This window comes from Mastomys coucha, unplaced genomic scaffold (assembly GCF_008632895.1).
Source record: "Mastomys coucha isolate ucsf_1 unplaced genomic scaffold, UCSF_Mcou_1 pScaffold5, whole genome shotgun sequence".
Taxonomy (NCBI): Eukaryota; Metazoa; Chordata; class Mammalia; order Rodentia; family Muridae; genus Mastomys; species Mastomys coucha.
In genome coordinates this window covers 74,086,725-74,112,904 of record NW_022196911.1, presented here as the reverse complement: position 1 = coordinate 74,112,904, position 26,180 = coordinate 74,086,725, and the positions used below count along the sequence as shown (strand labels likewise).

The following is a 26,180-nucleotide window of genomic DNA, read 5'->3' as shown; positions in this document are numbered from 1 at the left end:
GTGCACTGCACCTTCAGTCTTTTTCGCGGCTCCTGGAGGCAGCTGCTCTGGTAACCTCAGCTAGGACTGGCTGGTCCACACCATGGCCACCTGCTGGCAGGCACTTTGGGCCTATCGCTTCTACCTGATTGTGTTATGTCTGCCCATTTTCCTGTTGCCTCTGCCACTCATTGTCCAAACTAAGGTAAGGACTGGTGGGTCTCATTCAGAGTAACTCGAAGGGTGACGAGGGAGAGATCGTTGGGGTCAAAGTGAGGCATTCTTAGGTTGTCCTATTCACTTCCCTTCCCCAGAAAGTAAAGCTACCGCCTCCAGGTCTTTCTGAGAGCCAAGGGTGGTTTCTGCAGGGCACTCAGCTGCTTGGAGCCTGCTGGTTTGTGGTCAGAAAGCCAGTTGCATAAAGGAAATGCAGGAGCCAACAGAGGAGTTTATCTGACTATTGTGTGCCCATCAGCCCTGAGCTCAGTGCCAGCCAGGGACAGGAAGAGCCAAGTGGGTAGCTAGCTTTTGAGAGGACAAGTAGGAGAGAGCTGGCTTCAGGCTGTTGTGCCCTCCTAGGTAAATCTAAAATAAATGACACACCTGCAGACTCACCGGTGGCCACTGAGGAGGACCCCTTTCAGTGCACACAGCCAGAGCACAAGGTGCCTGCCTCCATCCTATCTCAAGAGGTTATAACCCTTATTCATTTGGAGCCCCCCACCCCAGTCTGTGACGTGCATCTGGAACCCCATGCTTCATCTTATTGAGGCAGGTTCCACTGTCCCATTTTGCAGATGGGGAAAAGGAAGGTAAGTCAGTTATTCAAGGTCCCAGGACAGAACTTGGTTCCATGGAGCTTGGTTTATATACCCTTTTGGGTTTCTCTGTAGGAAAATTAACATTAAATCTGGGTGTGGTGGCGCATGCCTTTGATACCAGCACTCAGATGCAGAGGCAGACAGATCTTTGAGTTCAAGGACAGAGACCTTGTCTGGAGGGGGAGGAACATTGAATAACAAATGTAACAGCCTGGAGGTCTGGGGATACAGCTGGATGGTAAGGTTTTTGTCTGCCTTGTGCAAGGCCTGGGGTTTGATCCCCAGTACCATCAAAACTAACAGAAACACAGACAAAAATTCCCTAAGTTTTAGCTAGGTGGTGGTGCACTGACTTTAATCCCAAAATTTAGGAGGCAGAGGCAGGTGGATCACTGTGAAGTCTAGGTCAGCCTGGTATACAGAGTGAATTCCAGGACAGCTAAGACTACAAAGAGAAACTTTGTCTCAGAAAAAAAAAAAAAAATCCCTAAATTTTAATGAAAGTATCCTAGAGCGTTGGGAAACGAAGCTCCAAGAGGGTCTCATCCCTTAACTTCAAAGTCTAGCTCCCTTTGCAAATGACATGGATGGGAGGGGGGCAGGGCTAGAGGTGTGGTCCTGTCTCCAGAACTGACAGTGAGTCTTGGCCCTGGACCACCCCACGCCCCTGGGACTGCCCAATGAGCTACTGTTGTTGCTACAGATCGGGGAATCAAGGAAGGCCTTTGGTTTGCGATATCTCTGAGGGAGGAGGCTCAGGATATGGCCCCTAACACTTGCCCAGTGATAAGGCCCGACTGATTTTTGAGATGACCTTTCTCAGGTAAGTGGCGTCTCTAAGCAGGGCATTGCTCAGATAGATTTCAGACAGGCTGGAACACGTGTGACATGGCCACCATCCTGGGAGAGGCACACATAGCTCAAAAGGATTCATTGTTGTGCCCCTGGGTCATGTGGCAGAGGGGAGTCGAGTTGTGGTGAGGAAGCTGTGCCTTTCGGTGGAAGGATAGTGTGTGTGTGCTGGGAGTGTGAAGCTCTGGGGTTTGCTCTGCCATATCTGGCTCTGTCACCTGCTTCTGCTTGCCCTCTGATGATTCAATCAACTGTCCTGAGAGGCCAGGCCCTCCTCTGGATCTTGGGTTCCTATCCTAGACAGGAATTCTATTCCTGTGTGGTCAATTTCTCCTTTCCTGCTTGACTGAGCCCATCAGCATATAAAACAAAATTTACTCTTCTCATGGGGAGCCCTCAAGACCCTGCAGGTCACAGTCACTCTTTCTCTGTGCCTGCCTTCCTTTGCTATGACTATTCCTAGTAGCAAGCCTCGGAGTGTACCTGCCCTCGTGCTTGAGTGCGCAAGGACACACATATACACACACACACATACACACACACACACACACACTCACACACACACATACATGCTTTCTCTCCTCATTCCTAACTCTGCTATCCAGATTCCCACTAGCTTCCAGGGTCCTAACCCAAGGCCCACCTTTTCCTTCCTCAATCCTGCAGCAAGATTTGTCCCAAAGGGCCACACCCTCTTTACCGTCACTTGACTTGAGTGACACCTTCTTTGTCTGAGAGAGGTGACTCCTGCTCCGTAGGACTCCCAGCATCCCTGCTAGGTTTCCCAGCATCCCTGCTCCGACAGACTCTGTAGGTTTCCCAGCATCCTTCCTGTTCCCTCACCCCTCACCTCCAACCCCTCCCAATTCCTGCCCAGATAATTGTATGCTAGAGGGAAAAGCATCCCTCTAGCTGGGTGTGGCATTACTCACCTCTAATCTCAGCCTTCGGGGATCATGATCGCCCAGCCTGGGTTAAGTGGTCAGAATTTGCCTCAAAAACAAAACAAGAACTTCCCCGCCCCCAAGAATCTCTATGCCCATAAGACCTTAGTCTAGAATCCTACTCCAAACCTCTACATTGTATTATCCAACTGTCTTGGGTGTTTGGTCCACACAAATATTTCTCTATTAGCAGCCTACACGTCTCCCATCGAAATCAAAGCTCAGCCTGGCATCTCAGAAGACTCTGCCCATAGCCTCACTGAGAAATGTTTCTAGCCATGACTTGAGCCATTCTGCATGGTCCTTTCCCCCACCTACTCACACACCAGCAGTGCCCCCCAACACACTCCAAAAGTTTCTGGATTATGATCCTGTAGTGCCAGGGAAGTGTTAGCGATCCCCCAAAACCTGACAGGAACCGATCTGATGCAAGTCACAGCAGGGTCTTTATTCGGGCTAGCTTGGGCCCCCAGGCACACCATCCAGCGTTACACAGGATGGTTTTTGGTAGGAAGAGGAGCCCTGGATATCTATCGGGCAAGGCTTTATAGAAAGCAGCAAACAAGGGGGTGGGGTGAGTGTGCAAGCATCTAATTGGAAAGCTGCTGTGGCCTTTAGCATAATTGGCTGGTGCTGGAAATCAAATCATAAACTTAATCTCTATTTCCCTCTGCATTGGTGGTCGTTAGGCAGGAGGTAGGCTTGTAACCTGGGGGGTGCAGATCTGTTGGAGTAATAACCTGGAGGTGCTGGTCTTGTTGGGGGTGAGCCTAGAGACTGGAGTTAGGTTTGGGGTTTTGTTGTGGGGGTGTAACTTGGAAACTAATGCTAGGTACCAGCCTGTTAGTTTACCTGAGTTCAAACTTAGGTCAGGTTCTTTTAAATGGAGTGTGAACTTAAAAGATTTGGCCTCTCAATCCTAGTAAACTCATCCTAAGTTGAGACTTCTATAAACGGAAAACACACACCGTGTATCCACTAATGCCTACCCACTAACCACAAGCTAGCGATGCAGCTCAAGGCACAGCACAGTTCATGGATCTTCCTTACTCTGCTCAGGAGCTGCAGCTCTTTACCACCGCCCGGTATCACCAGAGATGATCTTACCACAAGTCACCAGCCAGGGGGGTGGGGGGAAAGATCCTAAAATCAGCCAGTCACGGGTGTGGTGGGGGGAGGCTGGGGTGGCGGGGAGGCTGTCAGAAGTTGGGAACATTTGTGTTCTGGATGACATCAGTGCCACCTGGGCAGCCTCTCTACCCTGTCTTTTCTCCCCTGTCCCTGCCTTCCTGACATCCACCCTGCTATCAGAAGCATTCCCAAGACCTCCTTCCAACTCTATACTGCCTTCCTATTTGACTTAGAAATCAGTATGAACTTACGATGCCCTGTCCCCGAGGCTCCAGATCACAGATCAGTTGCTCAGACTCCATTCCCTACATCCCACCTCTGCTGCCAGCAGCCTCCCTCTGCTTCTGTTTGGTGCCTCCTCTCACCTTTACAGTCTCACTTCAATCTATTTCAGAAGCCTCACGCCCCACCCCCACCCCCAGTCACTCTAGTCCCTATTTGAAAGAATGTGTCTGGGCTGGGGATGTCGCTCCATGGGTAGAGAGTGTTTGCCTAATATACATGAAGCCTTCGGTTGAGTTCCTGACACGGGCAGAGACTGAGCGTCCTGGCACAATCCTATAATCACAGCAGCTGGGATGTGGAGGCAGGAGGATCAAAAGTTCAGGGTCATCCTTAGTTACACAATGAGTTTGGAGCTAGCCTGGCATAGATGAGGTCCTGTCTCAAAAAGTGGCCGGGCAGTGGCGGCGCACACTTTTAATTTCAACACTTGGGAGGCAGAGGCAGGTGGATTTCTGAGTTGGAGGTCAACCTGGTCTACAGAGTGAGTTCCAGGACAGCCAGGGCTACACAGAAAAACCCTGTCTCGAAAAACAAGACAAAACAAAAAGTGTATATTTGTTTATTTTCCTCCTAATCTGTGAGGCAGGGAGTTTGACTTACTCTCTACAGACTCCTAGGCTCCTAGCTCTGGCCCCCTAGCATGGGAAGGAGAGCCCCAGCCAAGGTCCAGGTCTCTGTGATAGAACAGCTAACACTGTTCAGCCAAGCACTTTGAAGACTTAATTCACTTGTTTCTCACGGAGGCCGAATTTTGACCATGGTGTGACTGCAGCTGCCTCCATTTCATAGACATGTAAACTAAGGCCCAGAGGGGTGATGTAACTTGCTTCCGATGCCATCTGGAAAAAGAAGTTAAGACAGTAATCTGATATTGGAGTCTGTGTCTGAAGCTGTCTGGAAAGGGAAGGAGGTCCCCATGACTGCCCCCCTCAAACCTTCCTCCTTCATGACCACCCAGCCAAGCCCTCCACTTTCTTCTCCCTAATGCTTGTGACCTCCTGGCTCTTTCCCAGGGTCATAGGACAGAATACAGATGTTCTGTGCCCAACGTAGTTAGAGTCCAGAGGAAGAGACAGGTGTGTGTGCCACAAAGATGTAGCAAGAGGGCCGTAGCGCTCAGAGCAGCCTGTGGCTACCTCAAAGGAGTCAAGATAGACTGAGTGGCTGGGTGGAACCACAACTGTGAGAGGCGACAGAGGACAGGCAGCTGGAAAGCAGAGGACATGCAATAACCATTGTATGAGATGAATGACAGGCAACATCTCGAAATACTGTCCCTTTGGGTAGTGTCAGCTAATCCAGTACAGAGTATCCTTGCACTTGGTGAACCGTGCACTCGGTGCTGTGTGGCAGGTACCATTTATGAGCTCTGGAGAGAGGATGTGGGGGACTTGTCACTCCTGGGGGGGGGGTGACCTAAGGACAGATAACAAAAGACTGTGTACTGCCCAAGCTGCAGAAGCGCTATGGCAAGTGTTGACATATATGGACTGGGGAGGAGCTGCCCTCAGTACAGAGCTCAAGTCAGGCCTCCCAGGGAGTGGACAGTTACCCTAAGACCAGAGTGACAGTAAGAGCCAGCTAGACCCAGCTCTGGGTGAAGAACTGTCCAGGCAGAACCTGCAGCAGGTGCAAAGTGCCAATGCAGGGATGAGCTTGGCGAGCTGACAAGGCAAACGGCAGTGCTGCGGTAGGGGTCTGGGCGACTACGGTTCTGTGTCAGTCAAGTTCAGAAAGAAGGGGAGAGGGCAGCCAATGGCAGCCCTGTGAAGCTTGGGGGGCGGGGGAGGTGAAGTGGGGACGTCATGCTTCAGGCAAGAATGGATAAACAACACATTCGGATCCCTATAAATGTCAGTCATAAATGCAAAACCTCTTGAAACCAAAAAAGAGCATCAGCAAAAATCAGTAATGGCCCCCTATTGGCGGAGAGCAGCTGAGGCAAACGTGTTTATGTTAAGAACAGAAGAGAGCAGAATTCCTTAAGCGTGGCCACAGGACGCACAGCTCTGTGCATCCTCCAGACAAGCTATTCCATATGTCCCCAAAGCAGAGGGCACCTGCACAAGGGATGTAATGTCTCTGTCTTCTGAGGCATCTGGTCTCTCAGAGAAGGCAGAGAATAGCTCATGGCTTTTGGAGCCAGCTAAATGACAGAGGGTTCTCACCCACTTCAGGGCATTGTCACACATCTGTAGACCTTCTGATCACCAAGGGCCATTGTGAGGAGGAGATGCAACCCAGGCACCAGGGTGTCCCATCCTAGGGCTCCATAAACTCCTCACACCCTTCCCATCTGCCCCTGGCTCCTGTAGAGCACAGAACTACTTGGGCCCTATGTAGAGACCACCCTTCCCCACAGCTGTTCAGATGAGCATGGATGCTTCTATGAAACAGAGAGGCGTATCTTGTCACACAGCCCCAAATGGTGAGTGGCTGTCCCCAGCAGAGTGGGGAAGCTGGAGTGTACAGAGATAGGTTTTAGCTAGAAGCAAGATTTGAAAGAGTCATCCCCTTGCCCCCCAAAAGCCAGGAGATCCCTTGAAATAGAGACAGAAAGTACCATCACGTTGATTCTAGCCGTTGACTAATGGTTAATAAATCATGACCTGGCTCATCAGCACCCCATAGGAGCATCGTGGGGACAGAGGTGGAGTCTTTGATGGTAAAACCTGATTACAGTCTGCATGGAGACCCTGGGCTACTGGGAGGATCTAACTCCCAGAAGGCTGTGGGAATGCCAGTTCATGTCCCTCAGCCTGACTGAGGTCACTCTTCAGCAACTGGAGCAGGCCCGGCTCCAGGCACAAACTGTGAAGTCAGGAGTCACCCTCAAAGCTACTTGATGGACTGAGGCAGGAGGATTATTTGAGCCTAAGAGGTCAAGGGCATCTTGGGTAATATAGTGAGACTTTGGCAAGGAGAGAGGGAGGGAGAGGAAGTTCTCTGACAAAGGCATGGCTGCGTTGAAGATCTCACCAAATGATTGGTTAAAACTTTGTGAAGAGTTGGAATGTTGCACATCAAGAATTGCTGAATTATCTTTGGTTCCCTTAATGGCCCTGTGGTACCCAGCTTGTATCTGACCTAACATCTCCGTGATGGCTAGGAAAGATTGGTGGAGTGTATTGCTAACCTTAGCAATCCTAACATGTCTACTAAGCCTGGCGCTGAGAAAGCTATCAGTTAGTGTCTCAGTGAGACCTATGGTTGAGATCTTCAGGCTTGGCTGCAGCTTCACATTGCCAGTCCCTAGCAATGTGTTCAGAAAATGCTTTAGTTTCTGACTTTCTTCCATTCTGAGACCAAAACTGTGCTTGTACCAGGTGGTGGTGGCCCGTGTTTTTAGACCCAGCGGTTGGGAGGTAGAGACAGGAGGATCTCTGAGAGTTGGAGGCCAGCCTCAGTCTACAGACAACCAGAGCCATACTGAGGAACACTAAAACAAAAGACAACAACAACAACAAAAGAAGTGCGCGTGGCTTCTTCCAAACTGCATCTGGCCAAGGTTGCTCACATCTGGATCAAATTGTGCGTGTGTGTGTGTGTGTGTGTGTGTGTGTGTGTGTGTGTGTGTGTAAGAGCTTTGTTTTGGAAGGAAGGAGAGAGAAGGGAGCCAGGGATGATGGTCCTCAGAGATGGTATGAAGAAGCCGCCATGCCATTCTTAACAGGAACTAAATACATTCACCCAGATGAGAACAAAGGCATCAGCCGCCATCACTGTGTTTGGCAGAACCTCAGGCAGGTGTAGGCTCCGGTGACTTTAGAGATAATAATGATGTCATCGACCTCTCTAAAGCATTCCTGTCGGGGGCGGCAGGGGGGTGGCGCTGAGGGACGGACACAACACTGTTTGCATGGGAAGGCTCTAGAACAGAGCCACACAGGTGCTCAGTGGGGATGATTGGCTTTCTCTGGCTGGTTCTCAGTTGAAAGCAGGAGATGGGAAAGCGCACACTCCTGCTGCAAGATAAAGGAGTCGGGGATGGAGTGGGCCTCCGGCAATAACATATGTCCATTATCCCTGGGAAAGATCTCACACACGCACACGCACGCCCGCGCAGGCACACGCACGCACACGCACGCACGCACACGAGTCTCTCTTCATTTCATTTCAGTATGGTTGCTTTCCTTCTTCACAGTCCTGTGCTGCTTTACTTTGTATGTTTTAAATACAATGCAAGCCTTCTTCGGACAGTGAAGGGGTTCCTGGCTCCCAATCCAGGGTAGGAAACCCCTATCAGAGGTCTCCCTACAAATGGACAAATGCCCGCACGTGCCCACCACATCACCTACACAGCCTTCCTTCTTTGCTTCATCATCTTTCTGTCTTGGGCTGAGATGGAACCCAGCACCTCTTGTGTGCTAAGCACAGATCCACTGTCCAACGTCACCCCAGCCTTCATGTAATTGCTTAATTAAAACATCTGCCTGGCTCTCTCTCTCTCTCTCTCTCTCTCTCTCTCTCTCTCTCTCTCTCTCTGTATGTGTGTGTGTTTCAGCCCTTCAAAGGCCTTCCATTTCCGTAGGCCTATCTTCTAGGGAAGGTTCTGGATCTCTCTCAAGGCAGACAAGGTTCTTGTCAAGTATACATCTCTCCAGACACCTGCCTGACCTTTCTGCCTCAGTTCCCACCCCTCTGTATCTACTCTCCACCCGACCTCTGTTGCTGAACTCCTACACATCCCTCAGCTCCTGCTCACTTAGCATGTCCTCTGGGGAGCCTCACACTTCTGGGCTTTCCTTTGCAGTGGTGCTTAACAAATTGCCACCTAAACGTCCTAGCTTGCTTGAAACCCTGAGAATGTCCTGGTATCCTGGTAGCAGCATCCCATTTTCCAGGGCTCAAGGACAGTGGGAACGGCCTGCTGTGAGCCTGTTATCCCCACCCCAGGGTAAACTTCAATTACCAGGAGGAATGGCCTAAGGTACCATTGAGATGGTAGGCATTTGCTACCACCTCAGAGCTGTGCTGTACCTATCATGGTTAAAGGCCGTAGCAACCACAGCCCTTGTCTGCCCCGGCTTCTCTGTCACTGTCACTCCCATGTGTGCCTTGTATATCTACCTGGTTCTCTTGAAGGCCAACAGTTACTTTACTCTCTGACAGACCTCACCTACCATTCACCAGATGCAGTCCATTTCCACTCAGCCATACCTGTTAGCCCACTTCCTCCCTATCCCATCCCCACCGGGGATAGATGTTTCTTTTCTTCCCGTGAAGGAGACACATCTGTGTACAGCTGGGAAAAAAAAAAAAAACCTTTCATGTTTTTTAGGGTATAAAAGAATCCAAAAGAGATTAGGGGGCTTGTCCAAGAATGTAGCAATAAGTGGTTTGTCCGAAGATATGCCAACCGTGTTGGGTCTGGGCACTCAGGTTCTGAGCAGATGTGTTCTTTCCACAGTGAAATGAATAAGCCCCCAGCCTTGGACTAAGAGGCTCCTATAAGGTGTGAGTCTCCCTATCCACTGCTGGCTTTACAAGCCAGCTCAGGTAGCCAGCCCTCAGAGTCTCTGGGCCTCTCTGAAGGCGGAGCTGGGCATGAATCACAACTTACAAGGCACGGCATCTCCTTACCCTTTTGTTTGTTCATTCTTTGAGCAGAAGCAGACTTGGACAGTCTGTGGTCTAATGACAAAGACTGATATTCATGTGCTTTCATAAAACTGAGTGCTGCCAGGCCTGGTGGCACACACATGTAATCCCAGCCCTTGGGAGGCAGAGATTCCATCATGATCCATAGAATGGGCCTCAGTCTCCAAAAGATGGGGGAGGGGCTCCCTTGACTAAAGAATACCCAGTTAAGATCTAGGAATGAGCTGGGCAGTGGTGGTGGTGCACGCCTTTAATCCCAGCACTTGGGAGGCAGCGGCAGGCAGATTTCTGAGTCTGAAGCCAGCCTGATCTACAGAGTGAGTTCCAGGACAGCTAAGGGTAAACAGAGAAACCCTGTCTTGAACCCCCTCTCCGCCCCCCCAAAAAAGATCAAGGAATGAGTGAGCATCCACTGGGCAAAATGGGGAGGAAAGACAAAGTCCAAAAAGAGGGACTTCCGTGCTAAGGTCTCTGTGGCCACAGTGAGGACAGAGGGTTTGAGGGACTCATGGGAGAGAACGTCTAAGTAAACTAGAGCAGAGCCTGCAAGAGTGAAGCATACAGTACAGGGCACCTAGGCTCAGTATGAGACTCAGAGAACTTGGGTAGAGCACACCCATCAGCGCTGAGCCATCAAACCACAAAGAATTAGTTACTAAGACAAGAATAAGTTGCTTTAGTGTTACAATGCGGACCCAGAGCTGGAAGCAGTTCTCTTTCAGGTCTGAGGAGGAAGGAGGCAGAAAGAGCTCAGTGTAAAACTCTCTGCTATTGTCTGAACTCTGGGCCCTGGCACAGGCTCTGCCCTCCCCCCAAACAGAAACTGTGCCCCTGAGATCTGTGTCATCCAGTGGCCCTGGGGAGCTGCCAGAGACCAGCATGTAAGCCACTGGGGCTGCATGTCAGGGCTGCCAGCCTACATTCACAGTTCTCAACTGTGAGACAATGAGTCTTAGTGAGGCCTGGAATCTCTGAAGTCCCCATCCCTAGAGCTGGGGATGCCAACCTGGAGTCAGATCTCATGTGGCACAGAAGAGGAACTCCCCAGTGTCCTGCCCTGTGGCAGTGCCCAGAGGGTGTCACCTAGCCACAGAACCTCACGGAACCCTAGCAGCCCTCTAGCTCCAAGCTGGACTCCCCCACCTTCAAAAAGTGGGTCAAGGCATTGCCAGGCCTCCCTCCCTCCTTCCCAGAATATTACTTGAAAATGCATTAAAACAAACAATGAAGACTGGCAGAGGAAAACAGTTATGAATCATGGTTTCCAGGAAAACCCCACTGCGGTTTAGAAATAACATCTCTCCTTGCTGGTGCCATTTTCAAACACTATGCTGAGAGGGATCTGGAGGTGACAGGCAGAACCGATGTGGGCAGGTGTCCAGTATCTGATAGCTACAATCCAATGTTTGTAACAGAGCCAGGCCTGGTGGCACATGTCTATTGTCTCAGCTACTCAGGAGGCTGAAGTGTGAGGGTCATTTGAGTCCCAGAGTTTGAGGTCAGCATGGACAACTTAATGAAACTCTGCCTCGAAAACAAAATATCTGTAACAAAGTCACCAACCAATAACAACAATGAGCTGAGAAGACAGCTCAGTGGCTAAAGGAATTGCTATGTAATGGTGAGTTAGATTCCCAGTGTCTGAGTTTAAAAAATGAGTGCAGTTGGCACACACCTGCAATCCCAATACCTGTGATCCCAACACCTGTGATCCTAACACCTGTGATTCCAACACCTGTGATTGCAACACCTGTGATTCCAACACCTGTGATCCCAACACCTGTGATCCTAACACCTGTAATTCCAACACTTACACCTGTGATCCTAACACCTGTGATTCCAACACTTGTGATCCCAACACCTGTGATCCCAATATCTGTGATCCCAACTGTGTGACACTGAAGCCAGGAAGATTCCTGGAGCTTTTGGGCTGGCCAGACTAACCTAGTCAGCAAGATTCAGTGAGAGATCCTATCTCAAAAAACTCCAGTGGAGAACAATTGAGAAAGATATTCAATGTCAAACACACATGCATGTGCACACATGCACATGAACATTTATACACGCACATGTGCAGATGAACATGCACACACACATAGACACACACGGTGCACATGAACACCTGTACACACACACACATATGCGTACACACATGCACATAGACACACGCACAGACATATACATACACACACACAAGCATGCACACAAAGACATGTGAATACAAAAAGTGACAATAACACAGATGAGCCTCAGTGCCATAATCCCATTTTTAAGTTGAGCTACCTTTAAATTAAAACAGACAACTTTGTCTCACCTACCTCAAACATGCACAAAACATGTCATTTATCTGCACGGGCAAACTTGTCCAACACAAAGCCTACATTTTTGTTGTTGGATTTTGAGTTATTTTATATTTATGCATTTGTCTATTTATTGTGTGCATGCACATGTGTGTCATGGTACATGTGGAGGTCAGAGGACAACTCGTGAGAATTGCTTCTCTCCGGGTTCTAGGTTTCTCACATCGCAGCCTTGACGGCAAGTGCCCTTATCCACTGGACAGTCTTTCTTGCCCTGCTCCTTTGTTTGTTTGGTTTTGAGTCTTGCTTTGAGTAAAGGTCTCATGTAGCCCAGGCTGGCCTGAAGCTCCCTATGTTGCTGAGTATGACCTTGAAATCCTGACCCTTCTGCCTCCCTCCCTCCCAAGTACTAGGCTTACACACATGCATCACATGCTGCACAAAGTCTACTTTATAATCAAGTGTTGAGTGTCGCTTTTTAGTCACTGAATCCAAAGTGAAAGACAAAGTATGGCAAAATATGGAAAGCTGTGGAAGGTGTGGCAAAGTGTGGGAAGATAAGGGAAGGTGTGGCTAAGTATGGCAAAGTATGGTAAGATATGGTGAGATGCAGAGGGTAGGGTTAGGCATGGTAAGGTGTGATAAGTAAGGTGTGGTAAGGTATGGTAAGGTATGGTAAGGTGTGGCAAATATGTTAAGGTGTGGTAAAGTATAGTAAGGTGTGGTAACATATGGTTGGCTAGGTATGGTAAGATATGGTGTCTAGTGAATGCTTCTCTGTGTAAACATGATATACCAGACTCATAGTGAGCCATCTGTGAGCCAGGGCAGTCTGTGCTGACTTCTTCCCTTATGTGCTCATAACCCTCACTGGACAGATCTAAAGGAGCAGGATAGTTCTTCCATGGAAGCTCATGGATCCCAGGATTCCATGTCCCAGCTGAGAATCCGTAGTCCATGAAGAACAAACAAGCAAGATTCACCATGCTTTGGCAGACTGCTTGGGAGGGGGAATGGGGACACAGGACAGAAGCCACCAGGGTCAAGCTGGCTAGATGGACTTTGAGACACATTAGAGGAGCTAGGCATAGCTATCAAATGGGTGAGGGTGGGAGCTCCACACTAGACATCCAGGACCTGTAATCTCTCCAGGCCTTGACTGTGATAATGGGGTCCCAAAGATGAAGCAGCTTGCCTGGATGTGGGTGACACATGCCAGGAGACGTAGGCAGGAGAGTAGCATGATCCCCAGAGTTTGCCTCAGCTTCCCAGATGCTAATCACAGGCATGAGCCACCACTGGTGTGAGCACTTGGGGAACAGTCTGGTTGGTAAAGTTCTTGCCATACAAGCATGAGAACAAATTTGATCCCCACTGCTCACCTAAAAACCTGAGTCTCGAGTGGTACAGGCTAGTAACCTCAGTTCTGGGGAAGTGGACCCAGGGAGATCCCTGGGCCTCACTGGGCAGCCAGCCTCATCTAACAGGTAAGCTGTAGGCTGATGGTAACCTCTGGCCTGCGTGCACACACACACACACACACTTAAAGCAAAGCCCCTTGATGAATCTGGGCAGTAGGAAGTGCCAGGCCCTGGGAAGGTGGTTGCTTGGCTTCAGAACTCCAGTTCTCTCCTTGTCCAGTCCCAGAGAGCCTGAGCCCCTTGCTAAAAGGAAGAATTGAGCAGAAGAGGAAGGTCAATGCAGAACTTAGGAGCCAGATGGCCTGGTTTGCCCACTTACTATTTGTGTGACTTGTTGACCTAATCAGTCTGTACTTTTCTCTTTTTATATGTGAATTGGGGAGAGGGTGAAGTAGAGGGAGGAAGACAGCCATTGGGACCTCAAGGAACAACTGAGTGTGACTGAAAAGCATTCAAATCCCACAGGACACGCAACCTGCCCGGGAGACAGCTTGGGATACCTGGCAAAGCTATCTTCTGGAAATCAACAGTGTTGACCTCCAACCTCCTGTCTTTGAACGTGCAGTTCTAGGGTTTGGGGCACAAGGGTCCAGAGGGGGTGGCTTGCCCTTAGTCCTAGGGGTGGATAAGCGGTTGTCTGTCCAGCCAGGGCAATTCCAGAGGAGCGAGAGAAAAACTGGCATCAGCAGAAACCAGCTGGTTGAGGAAGCAGGAGGATGTGTGGTCAAGGGTCATAGTGGCCCTACCCCTGAGCTGATGAGTTCAGGCCCGGGACTGGAAGGGCTGTAGAGGTTGAGTGTGTTCAATCAATTCTTGGCATCACTAAATTAAATGAGAGCCTGCCTGGAGACAACCAAGACAATCTGTGCAGCTCCAGGAGCACCTTCCTATCATTTTCCAAGGGTGTGTTCTCTGAAGCACATGGCCTTATGCAATCCTGTCTGTCAACTGAATGCCAGTCCTAACTCCACCACTCCCTAGTTCTCAAGACCTTGAGCAAGCCACTTGCTCTCCGGGCACATCCATAAAGTGGGACCACCACACCCACCTTAATGGTGCTTAGGTTTTCAACCCAGAAGTCCTAAAAGTTGCTCAATAACAGCTTCCTCTTCCCTGGAACCTCTCCTCCTTGCTCTCCAAGAAACTCTTTATCAGAGTACTAAGGCTGTTGGGTATAGGAGAAAGCAAACAATTAAATGGATAAGGGTCCCAGCCCACAGCCTACAAAACCCCTGCCTGCCGTTCCTTTCTCAACAGTCTGGGCAGGCGTCCCTACCCAGAGGCCTCCCTGTGGCTAATCATTCTCGGGCCCTGGGAGAGGCCCTGCCAAGGAGGCTGGACCCCTGATGTCTTGGGCCCATGTCTGGCCTCTGACTATTCTAGGCTTAAGGCCAGGATTTGTAGGCCAGAAGAAGGAAAGAGAGAATTTTTGGTACCCAAATTCTGTGCCTCAGAGTAGCCCCAAATCTCTTACACAATGCAAGGCTGGAAGAAGCTCTCACATAGTCTGTAAAAGTGAACCGTGCCTTGGTTTGCACGCCGAGTAGCTCAAGCAGGAGGCAGGAGATCTGTCCGGAGAACTTCTGGGGATTCCTTCCTTCAGACAAGATTAGCTTCAGATCTGAAACCCATAGATCCTGGGCTCCAGGGATCCAGATGCCACCAAGCTGACTCTGTCCTGGGATGATAGGACTTAGTGGCAGAAGTCTTTCCCAGCATAAGGCCCTGAGTTCCACTCCCACCCCAGAACCACTAAATAAAGCAACAGATGAAAAGGACCAGAGCTCTGAGCAGGGCCAAGTCTTCTCTGGCAACCCTTCTCTCAGCTGCCTCTCCTGGGACCCTGGAGTCTTCTTGATCTAAATGGGGCTTGTTACAGTGTCTTGGCCCCACTGGGCCTTTAATCTCAGCACTTAGAAGGCAAAGACAGGCAGATCTCTGGGTTCAAGGCCAGCCTAATCTACAGAGGTCCTGGACAGTCAGGGTTGTTACGCAAAGAAACCCTGTCTCAAAGAAAACAAACAAACAAACAAACAAACAAAAAAGGCTTGGCCCCAAGGTCAAAGACAAGAGGAGAATACCTTATTTAGTTTGGGACAGGGTCTCACTGGTCACATATACCATTAATCCCTGCACTTGGGAAGCAGAGGCAGGCAGATCTCTGTGAGTTTAAGGACAACCTGGTCTACATAGTAAGCTCCAGACTAACCAGGGCTCTGTTTTAAAACAAACAACAAAAATAAATAAATCAAAACTTAAGATAATGTTTCATGCATAGCCCAAGCTGTCTTGTTATGTAGTCAAGGATGACTTTGAACTCCTAATTAGCCTGTGTCTACTTCCCGAACGCTGGGCTTACAGACTGTATGGTGCTTGGGATTGTATGTGCAGCACTATGCATGCTGGGAACATTTTACCAACTGAAGCATATCCCGAGCTCTTCTTCATTCATTTCCATCCTGAGATGGGACCTTGATCTTGGATCGAGTTTTCACCTCTCCTCGCGCTGGTACAAATGGCCTGGTCTGTTTCTCTGGAGGGCAGAAGAGTTTGTAGCCGTGCCATCCAACTGCTCTGCTTCTCTCCTCTCGTCCACAGGAAGCCTACTGTGCCTACTCCATCATCCTCATGGCGCTGCTGTGGTGTACCGAGGCCCTGCCCTTGGCTGTCACTGCCCTCTTCCCCATCGTCCTCTTCCCCTTGATGGGTATCATGGAAGCCTCTGAGGTGAGCACCCCCATCCATAGGAGGAAAGACTACATACGGGGAGAGGGGAAATCCTCCCTAGAGCCTTGGAACCAAAGGAGCCCCATCACAAGGTCATGGCAGAAAGCAGAGAGCATGAGAGAGGATCAGCCAGGAGACAGAGAGTATCCTAGAAACGTGTGGCTGTTGTAAGAGTTCATTCACAGTAGGAGGGGATAAGCCCTGGCTGAGAGGTGCAAGGCCTGCAACAAAAGGAGGCAACAAGAGGAAGCCAAACTTACCCAATACCTGGTCCTGCTGGCACCAAGAGGCTGAGACAGGAGGATCTTAAGTTCAAGGCCAACCTGGGCTATGTAGGTAAACATTGTCAAAAACAAACAAAAAGACTAACTGTCCTATCTCTCTCTCTCTCTCTCTCTCTCTCTCTCTCTCTCTTTCTCTCTCTCTCTCCATCTATGTATCTATCATCTATCTATCTATCTATCTATCTATCTATCTATCTATCTATCTATCTATCTTTTGCTCTCTCTCTCTTGGTCTTCACAGAGCCAGCATTTGTACTAAGACACCCTTTGGATTCCAAGATCCCCATATGCTCCATTCTCTTGCACAAGATGTATAATGTTTTTATAGGGTGAGGACACGTCTTCCATGTGATACCTAATATGAATAAGCAGTTTCTATAATGTATTGGGAAATAGGGCCTGGAGATGGCTCAGGAGATAAAGGCACTGGCTTTCAAGCTTAACATCCTGAGTTCAATCCCTGGGATCCATGTAGTAGAAGAAAACAACAAGACCTCCACACTTGAGGCATGGTACATGTACACACACACACACACACACACACACACACACACACACACATACCCCCCACATGCACACACTCACACATGCATGTAAATAAATGTAAGACTTTAAATAACGATGTGCAGGAGTCTGTACCCTTCAGAACAGATGCAAGGTCTGCCTGACTATTTTCTACATGAGGTTACCTCATCCATGAATGCAGACGCCACATATAAATATCTAACAAAGGGCTGGCTGCACATTCTTTTAAAAAGATGTATGTATTTGATGTGTGTATTTTGATGTGTACATATATGTGCATCACATTTGTGCCTGGTACCCTCAGAGATCACAAGAGGGCATTGAGCCCCCTTGGATTACAGATAGTTGTGAACCATCATGGGAACACTGAGAACTGAACCCGGGGCCTTCTGGAAGAGCAGCAAGTGCTCTTAACTGATGAACCATCTCTCTAGCCCCCAGCTATACTTCTAATGTAATGGCTCTTGAATTTGAACCGCACCAGAACTACCTGTGGAGCAAACCAGATAGAGGGCCCTGTGCCTGAGCTCATCCAGATCTAAAGGAGTTTCCTCTCCATTTCATCCCTCTTTCTTTTCCCCTTGTTGCCTTCCTCCTCTCTTTCTCTTCCTCCTCCATCACCTCTTCCTTCTCTTACTCCTCTTCCTTCTCCTTCATTCTAACACATCTTCTTGCTGTATAGCCCAGGCTGGCCTAGAATTCACAGTTTTCCTGCTCCTGGGACTTCAGCAGAGCTACCAAGCCCAGCTGACCATTTGGCTTGTAACCAGTCTCAGGTGATGGTGATGATACTGGCCCAGGGACGACACATACTTTCTAGAAAGAGCAGAGAATTTGTATCTCCCAATTCTCAGCTTGAACCACAACTGGATTCAGGCTAGAACCTCCCAGTCTTTGAGAGGAGAAAAGGAGGGAGTTTAGTAGGAACAGGGAACCTGGCTCTCGTCAGCGGTTGCCCAAAGGCCCTTTCCATTTGCTTCTGAGGTCTGAAGGGAATGCCAGTTTATAAGGATGTCATGACTGTTCCCCCCATAAGCTCAGTGCTATCAGGAGGAGACCCCAGAGTCTCAGATACATCCCTGCTCTCCCCAGGTCTGCATAGAGTACTTCAAGGACACCAACATATTGTTTGTCGGGGGGCTGATGGTAGCCATCGCCGTGGAACACTGGAACCTGCACAAGCGCATTGCCCTTGGAGTGCTCCTCATCATCGGAGTGCGGCCCGCCCTGTGAGTCTGTGTTAGCCAGGGTGGGAGGAACAAACAGGCATCCCAAGTCTGGAAGAAAGCTGGAGTGGCAGTGTGTCTGTCTGTTTGGCTCTAGGCTGTTTCTGGGCTTCATGTTGGTCACAGCCTTCCTCTCCATGTGGATTAGCAACACAGCCACCACAGCCATGATGTTGCCCATTGGGCATGCAGTCCTGGAGCAGCTGCAGGGCTCACAAAAGGACGTGGAGGAAGGCAATAGCAACCCTGCCTTCGAGCTCCAGGAAGCAAGTCCCCAGAAGGAGGTGACCAAGCTTGGTAAGAGACATGAAATGGACCCTGCCCTCAGCCCCTCTGTGCTTGGGAAAGATCTAACATGACTACAGAGTAGTCATCTTGGAGCCCTTGGGGAGAGAGAGAGAGAGAGATGAGTGGTCAACCTGTCCAGGTCTTCCTGAGGCTTTCCCAAATTTAAAATGCCAGTGGAGGCTGGTGAGATATTTCAGGAGGTAAAAGTGCTACCAGCAAGCCTGAAGACCTGAGTTCGATCCCTGGGATTCACATGATAGAAAGAGGAAGCGGACTCCTGCAAGTCGTCTTCTGACTTCCATATATGCACTGGGACATGTGTGTGTGTGTGTGTGTGTGTGTGTGTGTGTGTGTGTGTGTGTGTGTGTGCGTGCATGCATGTTTGTAATTAATAATAATAATAATAATAATAATAATAATAATAACAATAACAATTTTGTTTCAAAAATATTAAATGCCAAGATCCATGGGCTAAAAATGTAGCTATAATAAACACCAACAAAGTTAAGCATCCTGTCCCAGCATCCTTCAGTCCCAGCAATCTAAGAGTTTGGTGAGAAGTGAACTAATTAATGTCTGGGAAATGGGAAGTGTTCTGGGCTTTATTCCTCCTGCTTGGTCTAGGTAACCCTCTTCGCATCTCTCTGCCTCAGTTTCCCAAGACATGTTGAACCAGATTGTGTCTGAGAAACCCAAAGTTCCAGAGAATGCTGGAATCTGGCGACAGCCTCTGCCCACCGTCAGCTCAAGTTTGCTGACAAGGAACCCTGGAGGCCTCAGGATGCAACCAAGACTCCTGCAGCTACTCTTGTCCCTGTCCCCACACGCATTTCCTTGTTCACAGATAACGGACAAGCTGTATCTGCCTCTTCAGAGCCAAGAGCACAGAAGACCCAAGAGCATCACCGATTCAGCCAGGGCCTGAGTCTCTGCATCTGCTACTCGGCCAGCATCGGGGGCATTGCCACCCTGACGGGTACCACGCCCAACCTGGTGCTCCAAGGCCAGGTTAACTCGTGAGTGCCAACAGTGGGGGCGGCGTGACAAAAGGGACTTGCACTCTTACTGAATGGGCAAATGGGACTAGGCAATTTCAGGGACACTGTTACACAACAGCCCATGTCCCCTTCATCAGGCTCTTCCCTGAAAATGGCAATGTGGTGAACTTTGCTTCGTGGTTTGGTTTTGCCTTCCCCACCATGGTCATCTTGCTGCTGCTGGCTTGGCTATGGCTACAGGTCCTCTTTCTAGGTGTCAAGTAAGTGGTGCCTTAGGTAAGAGAAGCCTGGTTTCCTGTCCATACCCCCGGGAGCCTCTGTTTCATCCAAACGTGGTGGGGGACCATGCTGTGAGAAGTCTTCTCCCTCTTTAGGTGCTTGGCCTCCCATATGAGAGAATTACTGGCTGCAGAATGCTGCCCCTGTTAGCAGATAGGCAAGATGGGTCTGATGGAATGGTGAATTCTGGGATGGAAAAATCCTGCCTCCTCTGTGTGTGTGTGTGTGTGTGTGTGTGTGTGTGTGTAGAGAGAGAGAGAAAGAGAGAGAGAATATGTGTATAAATATGTGTGTATATTGAGTGTGTGTGAGAGAGTATGTGTGTTTGAGAGTGTGAGTCTGAAAGTATGTGTGTGAGTGTGTGTGTAAGAGTGTGTGAGTATGTGTGTATGTTGAGTGTGTGTGAGTCTGAGAGAATGTGTAAGTCTGTATGTATATGAGTGTGTGTGAGTGTGTGAGAGTATTGTGTGAGTGTGTGTGCGTGTGTGTTAGAGTATGTGTATGTATGTGTGTGTGTAAGAGTATGTGTGTGAGTGTGTGTGTGTTGAGTATGCGTGAGTACGTGTGTGAGTGTGTGTGTGAAGGCCAGAGGTTGGCATTAGCTGTTTTCCTCAATCATTTTCCCCTTTATTTTATTATTATTTTTATTTATTCACTTTATATCCCAATCACTGCACCCTTTCCCAGTCCCTCCTCACAAGTTCTTTCCCCATCCCCCTCCTCTTCTCCTCTGAGAGGGTGGAGGTCCTGGTGCATCAAGTCTCTGCAGGGCTAGGTGCATCCTCTTCCACTGAGGCCAGACAAGGCAGTCCAGTTAGGAGAACATATTCTATAGACAAGTAACAGCTTTAGAGACATCCCCTGCTCCAATTGTTAGAGGACCCACATGAAGACAGAGCTGCACATCTGCTGCATATGTGGGGCACATATTTTTCTCCTTGTTTTTCGAGACAAGGTTTCTCAATGAATCTGGAAGTCATCCGGGTTACTCTGGCCAGACAGTGAACCCTGGGGATCCTTTAGTCTTTGCATCCCTAGAGCCATTTTTATATGAGCGCTGAGACTGAACTCAGATCTCAATGCTCACAAGGCAAGCATCTTACCAACTAAAGCATTTCTCCAGCCCTGAAGACCCCACCCAGGTGCCTTCCCACACATCACAGAGGCCAGAAAGACCTGGGTGTGTCTGAGAAGCCCGCTTCTCGAGAACTAGAGTACAAAGAAGCTTGGGGACAATCACAGGGGACTTCGTGTGTCACACAGAGTCAGACTCTTGTCCTTGAGGTCAGGATGACAAGGTACATTTCAACCCTGAGTTACTCCTCATTACAGTTTTGAGATCTATGTAGCCGGATGTGGCAGTACATACCTGTCATCTCCATACCTAGGGAGCTGAGGCAGGAGGATCACGAGTTCAAGGCCAGCCTGGGTCATAGAGCAAGACTCGGTCTTACAAACCTAAAATGGAGTAAAGTAGCCATATGCCATGCTGAGACTCATTTGAACTGGAGTCTGTAATCTATTAGTGATGTCTTCTGGGCACATAGATCAGAATGGTGGTCTGAGTGTTACTGGGGCATGAGTCATGGTTATTCATCCATCCTTTCTAGGCAGAGGAGAGCCATAGCAAGTCATTAAGCTGTACTTTGAACAAGTCACTTAGGAAGGTACAGGAGACTGGGTAGGGTTGGAAGCTGCTACAGGGCAAGGGAATAGCTGATGAAGTCAGCACACCGTTGGATACTGTAAGGAGTCACAGATGTGTGAAACATGCTCTTTGCCCTGAAAAACTCACAGGCCAGCAAGAGATAAGATTTGCCCAAGGGTAAAATTAAAGGCCAATGTTAAAGAAGCAGCATGAAGAGGCAGCCAAAGCCTTCTAAATGGCTAGGACTATGAAGGTACAGCGGAGGCTGGTAGGGGTTCCTGGAATACTGATGAAAAGAGGACTCAGCATCAGGACCTGAAGTCACTCAGGGTCTGGACCACTCACCCTTCTCACCCTGGACAGGAAGGGCTCAACACAAGAGACTCTTCAGAGGAAGGGTCACAGTGGGGAAGACAGGAAGATGTAACTTTCTTTTTTGTCTTGTTTTGCCTTGTTTTTTTCTCGAGACAGGGTTTCTCTGTGTAGCCCTGGCTGTCCTGGAACTCACTCTGTAGACAAGGCTGGCCTCTAACTCAGAAATCCACCTGCCTCTGCCTCCCAAGTACTGGGATTAAAGGCATATGCCACCACCACCTGGCCGATGTAACCTACTTTCTTTCTTTCTCTCTCTCTTTCTTTCTTTCTTTTTCTTTCTTTTAAGATTTTATTTATTATTATACATAAGTACACTGACGCTGACTTCAGATGCACCAAAAGAGGCCATCAGATCTCATTCTGGGTGGTTGTGAGCCACCATGTGGTTGCTGGGATTTGAACTCATAAGAACAGTCAATGCTCTCACCTGCTGAGCTATCTCACCAGCCCCCGATGTAACTTTCTTATTGAAGAAAAGCCACAATCCCAAGCCAGGCATGGTGGTACAGCCCTATAACCCAGGTACTCAGGAGGCTGAGGCAGGAGGATCAAAAGATGGAGAATGGCTTAGGCTAAAAACAAAACAAAACAAAGGCTTAGAAATGTAAATCAGTTAGTAGAGACCTTACCCAGCATGCATGAAACCCTGGGTTCGGTCCCCAGTCCCATATAACCTGAGCATGATAATGGATGCCTGGGATTCAAGGTCAGCCTGGGTTATATGAGTTCCTGTCTGGAGTGAGGGAGCCAGGCCAGGATGCCCTTCTAGGTCTCGAACTCTTTTCTAGAGCCAGGACATTAGGGCTTGCCCATGCCTGGTGCAGACCCTTCCTACACTGTCCCTACCTCTGCCTGCAGCTTCCGGAAGAACTTTGGCTTTGGGGAAGGGGAAGAGGAACAAAAGCAGGCTGCCCTCCAGGTCATCAAGACTCAGCACAGGCTGCTGGGACCCATGAGTTTTGCAGAGAAGACTGTCACTGTCCTGTTTGTCCTGCTGGTGGTGCTCTGGTTCACGAGAGAGCCAGGCTTCTTCCCAGGCTGGGGTGACACAGCTTTCGCCAATGAAAAAGGGCAAAGGTGAGACCTTCCTGAGCAGGAGAGGGGAATGCCTGAGGATCTGCACTGGAGAACAGGAAAAGGAAGGAAGAAGGGGGGAAAGAGTTAGGGAAGGGATAGGGTGTCTCTCTCCGGGGCATGCTTAAGGGGGGGGGGGGGACACTTCTCTGTTCCCTATTCAGCCTTCCTTCCCATCCTTTCCACAGCATGGCATCAGATGGGACAGTGGCCATCCTTATCAGCCTGGTTATGTTCATCATACCCTCCAAGATTCCAGGACTAACCCAGGACCCAAGTAAGCACCTGCCCTGGGGCTGGGGAGGGTCTCCAGCAGCCTGTCTACAGGTATATAGCCTTCAACCACATTTGGCAGGAGCCAGCAAAGCTCCTTTGGGTGACCTGCCGAAGACACAGGGAGTCAGGGACAGAGTTGGAATCCTACAGAGATGGGAGACTGAGGGCTCCCTTCTACCTGCCTTAAGCTCCAATAGGAACCCGCTCAGGAAGGAGGGGAGGGGAGGCCTATTCACTTTTGGTGACCATCCTTGTCTGCTTGGGGAGTAGAAAAACCAGGGAAGCTGAAGGCTCCTCCTGCCATCCTCACCTGGAAGACAGTGAACGATAAGATGCCCTGGAATATCGTGATCTTGCTGGGTGGGGGCTTTGCCCTGGCCAAAGGCAGTGAGGTGAGAGCCTGTCTGAGGGAGACCCTGGGATAGTCCCACACTAGGCTTAGGCACGTTTCCCGAGATGGGTTCTTGAAACCCAAAGGAGAGTAGGCCTCTCTCAGCGATGAGTTCCACCCCCCACACCACCTAAGCACCAAGGCTAGCATCAGTTTAATGCAGTTCCAGAGGAAGCCTCCAGAGGGCGCCATGTAACAGTCTTCCAGGGATCTAAGCGTCTTTCTCTTGACTCTCCATCCAAAAAAAAAAGAGAGCTGAAATTCTGGATACTGTAGCCCCAGACTTCCAGGTCCTAGCAGAGCTGAGCCAAGGGTTGATAAAGTAGATTCCTGGGTCCGTGATTAGCGTATCGACTATCTGGGCCAGGCACTTTGTTTGGTGTGAAGGAGTCAGAGACACAGTGCCTGGGCAGCATTAGCAGCAGGTCCCACAGTCAGCCATGACAGTGGGCAGGGCCAAACCAGGAGCTCTTCCTACCCTGGGAGTTGCCCATTTTCCCAATAGCCCCTTCCCAGCCTCTTCACGGCCCTGCTCCCCCACCCTATCAGGAGCACGGCCCCTTAAGCCCTAATGCTCACCAGGCAGAGGGCTTCAGGTGATCCAGGGTCTCCAAGGAGTCAGGAAAGTAAGGTGACTCCACCCACAAATAGCCAGGTTGCCCACTAGAACCTCCCCTTCCTCATCCCACTGGTTTCAAGGAGCAGCAGGGAGCTCCCTTGGTTCTAGCTGGGTACCAACTTCCTTCATAGCTGTTTGACTTTAAGCTTCCTTCAAAGCTGTTTGACAGCGGTGTGGGCAGGGACAGGGTTTCCCGGAGTTCCAGCTGAGAACCTGAGGACCCCTAAACAGCTCTGTTTCATATATATTGCCTCCTTCTGACTTCAGAAATCAGGTTTGTCTGAGTGGCTGGGAGACAAACTGACCCCGCTGCAGCACATACCGCCAGCAGCCACTGGGATCATCCTCTGTCTATTGGTTGCCATCTTCACCGAGTGCACCAGTAATGTGGCCACCACTACGCTATTCCTGCCCATCCTGGCCTCCATGGTGAGCTGACACTGCAGCTTCCTCCAGGCAGCCCTCCCGTTTGCTCTCTGTCCCTCACTGGTCAGAGTGGCTGGTCTAAACCTTTCCATGAAGAGAACCTTCTAAGTGTCCCCCTTCTTCTCCAGATGTTGAACTCTTAGGTCCTAAGGCCTTCTGGCCCCTGAGTCACCTGTTTCAAGTGACATCACTCTTTGAGTATCCCAGTGGGGCTGACTGGAGGCCTCACCCACCTCCCCACCCAATCCCCTGTTCTGGTCATTCCAGAAGTGATGGGGGTAAAATTGCTCCCTGGAGCGTCCCCAGCCCCTTCCTCCTCAGGCGTGTCCCACAGCCTTTGATGACAGCTCCTGAGCCCCTTTGAGATCAGTTTTATGAGCCCCTCCCATCACTGCACCCCACAGGGCAGGGCAGCACATTCATCTCTTCTGAGAGGTCAAGGGGCCCTCTCCAGGTCACCCAGAATGCTCTGCCCAGGGATTGGGTTCATGACAAGAGAAAGAAGGGGTGGGGCAGGCCCCCAAAAGGGAGAGGCAGAAGGACTGGGATCTAGTCTTCCCACTGAGCCTGAACTAGGATCAATTATGTCCACTATCATTCTCCAGGCACAGGCCATCTGCCTTCACCCACTCTATGTCATGCTCCCCTGCACCCTGGCTGCCTCTCTGGCTTTCATGCTGCCCGTGGCAACTCCACCCAACGCCATCGCCTTCTCCTTTGGAGGCCTCAAAGTGTCTGATATGGTGAGTGGCAGAGAAGTCTGAATGTCTCAGCCCCCCACCTGCCTGAGGGTCACTGAGGTTCCCAGAGAAGAGCTGGCCCTGGCACGTGGGGGTTGGGGGGCAGCTCTGACATCTTTATGTTCTACAGTACCAGATCACAAATAAGGGGAGGGGACATTTGGAAGGGGGGGTAGCATCCCCACTTAATGAAATGACCTAAGAGAAAACAAGGCCCAGAACCCCAGGAGTGTACAAGGAACCCCCATTTTCCCTGTTAGGATCAGTCAAATAAAAGACAAAGACATTGCCTAACACTGTAGGTTAGACTGAAGGCAGGACTTCCCAAGGGGGGCTTTGCTGATGGGAGGGGTTCCTAGCACCCCTGACAGTTGAAGAATGTGTCTCTGATTCACATTGGCTTGCCTCATCCTAGGCCCGTGCGGGATTCCTGCTCAATATCATCGGAGTGCTGACTATCACATTATCCATAAACAGCTGGAGTGTCTCTATCTTCAAGCTGGACACATTCCCCTCCTGGGCCCACTCCAACACAAGCCAGTGCCTTCTCAACCCGTCTAATTCCACTGTACCAGGCCTCTAGACTATGGTACAACCTAGCTCTGCTCGGGGAAAGCTGTCGGTGCCACTCCTCAGAACCAGTAGAGGGCGCTCCAAACGCCAAGTCCCGGGCCAGAGGTGCAGAATCGGCCGGCGCATGCGCAATCCTGTATTCGTGTGTTTGCCTAGATCCTGTGTGTGCTGTCTCCGGTCAAGAGGAAGATGCTCGTGTCTCCGTGTGGTGTGCGTGGACGCTTGCGTGTGGTGTGGCCTGAGGGAATCCTCAGTAGTTGTATGCATGGTAACAGCGCCCACCCTCTGTCTCCCAGCTAGGCCTCCAGATCTCTTTGCACTGTATTTATTGAAACTCCAGGCTGGAGGCGCCTGGGAGGAGGAACTCCAAGGTTCATTAAAGGCTTTTTCAGTAGAG

At 49.9% G+C, this 26,180-nt stretch overlaps 1 protein-coding gene across 2 annotated transcripts; it reads left to right on the top strand.

The window, feature by feature from the left end:
* Positions 1-26,180, top strand: Slc13a2 (solute carrier family 13 member 2). 2 transcript variants are annotated; one of them, XM_031352085.1, is made up of 12 exons: positions 1-184; positions 15,933-16,061; positions 17,963-18,099; positions 18,194-18,393; positions 19,229-19,400; positions 19,520-19,642; positions 22,543-22,761; positions 22,947-23,035; positions 23,305-23,426; positions 24,312-24,473; positions 25,076-25,213; positions 25,626-26,180. In XM_031352085.1, exons 1-12 carry the CDS (start codon positions 83-85, stop codon positions 25,791-25,793), a joined length of 1,761 nt encoding a protein of 586 aa, XP_031207945.1. In that variant the 5' UTR covers positions 1-82; the 3' UTR covers positions 25,794-26,180. The 2 variants fall into 2 exon arrangements, with proteins under 2 accessions (XP_031207945.1, XP_031207946.1); XM_031352086.1 differs by having other exon boundaries at positions 83-184; positions 15,933-16,062; positions 17,967-18,099; positions 25,626-25,794.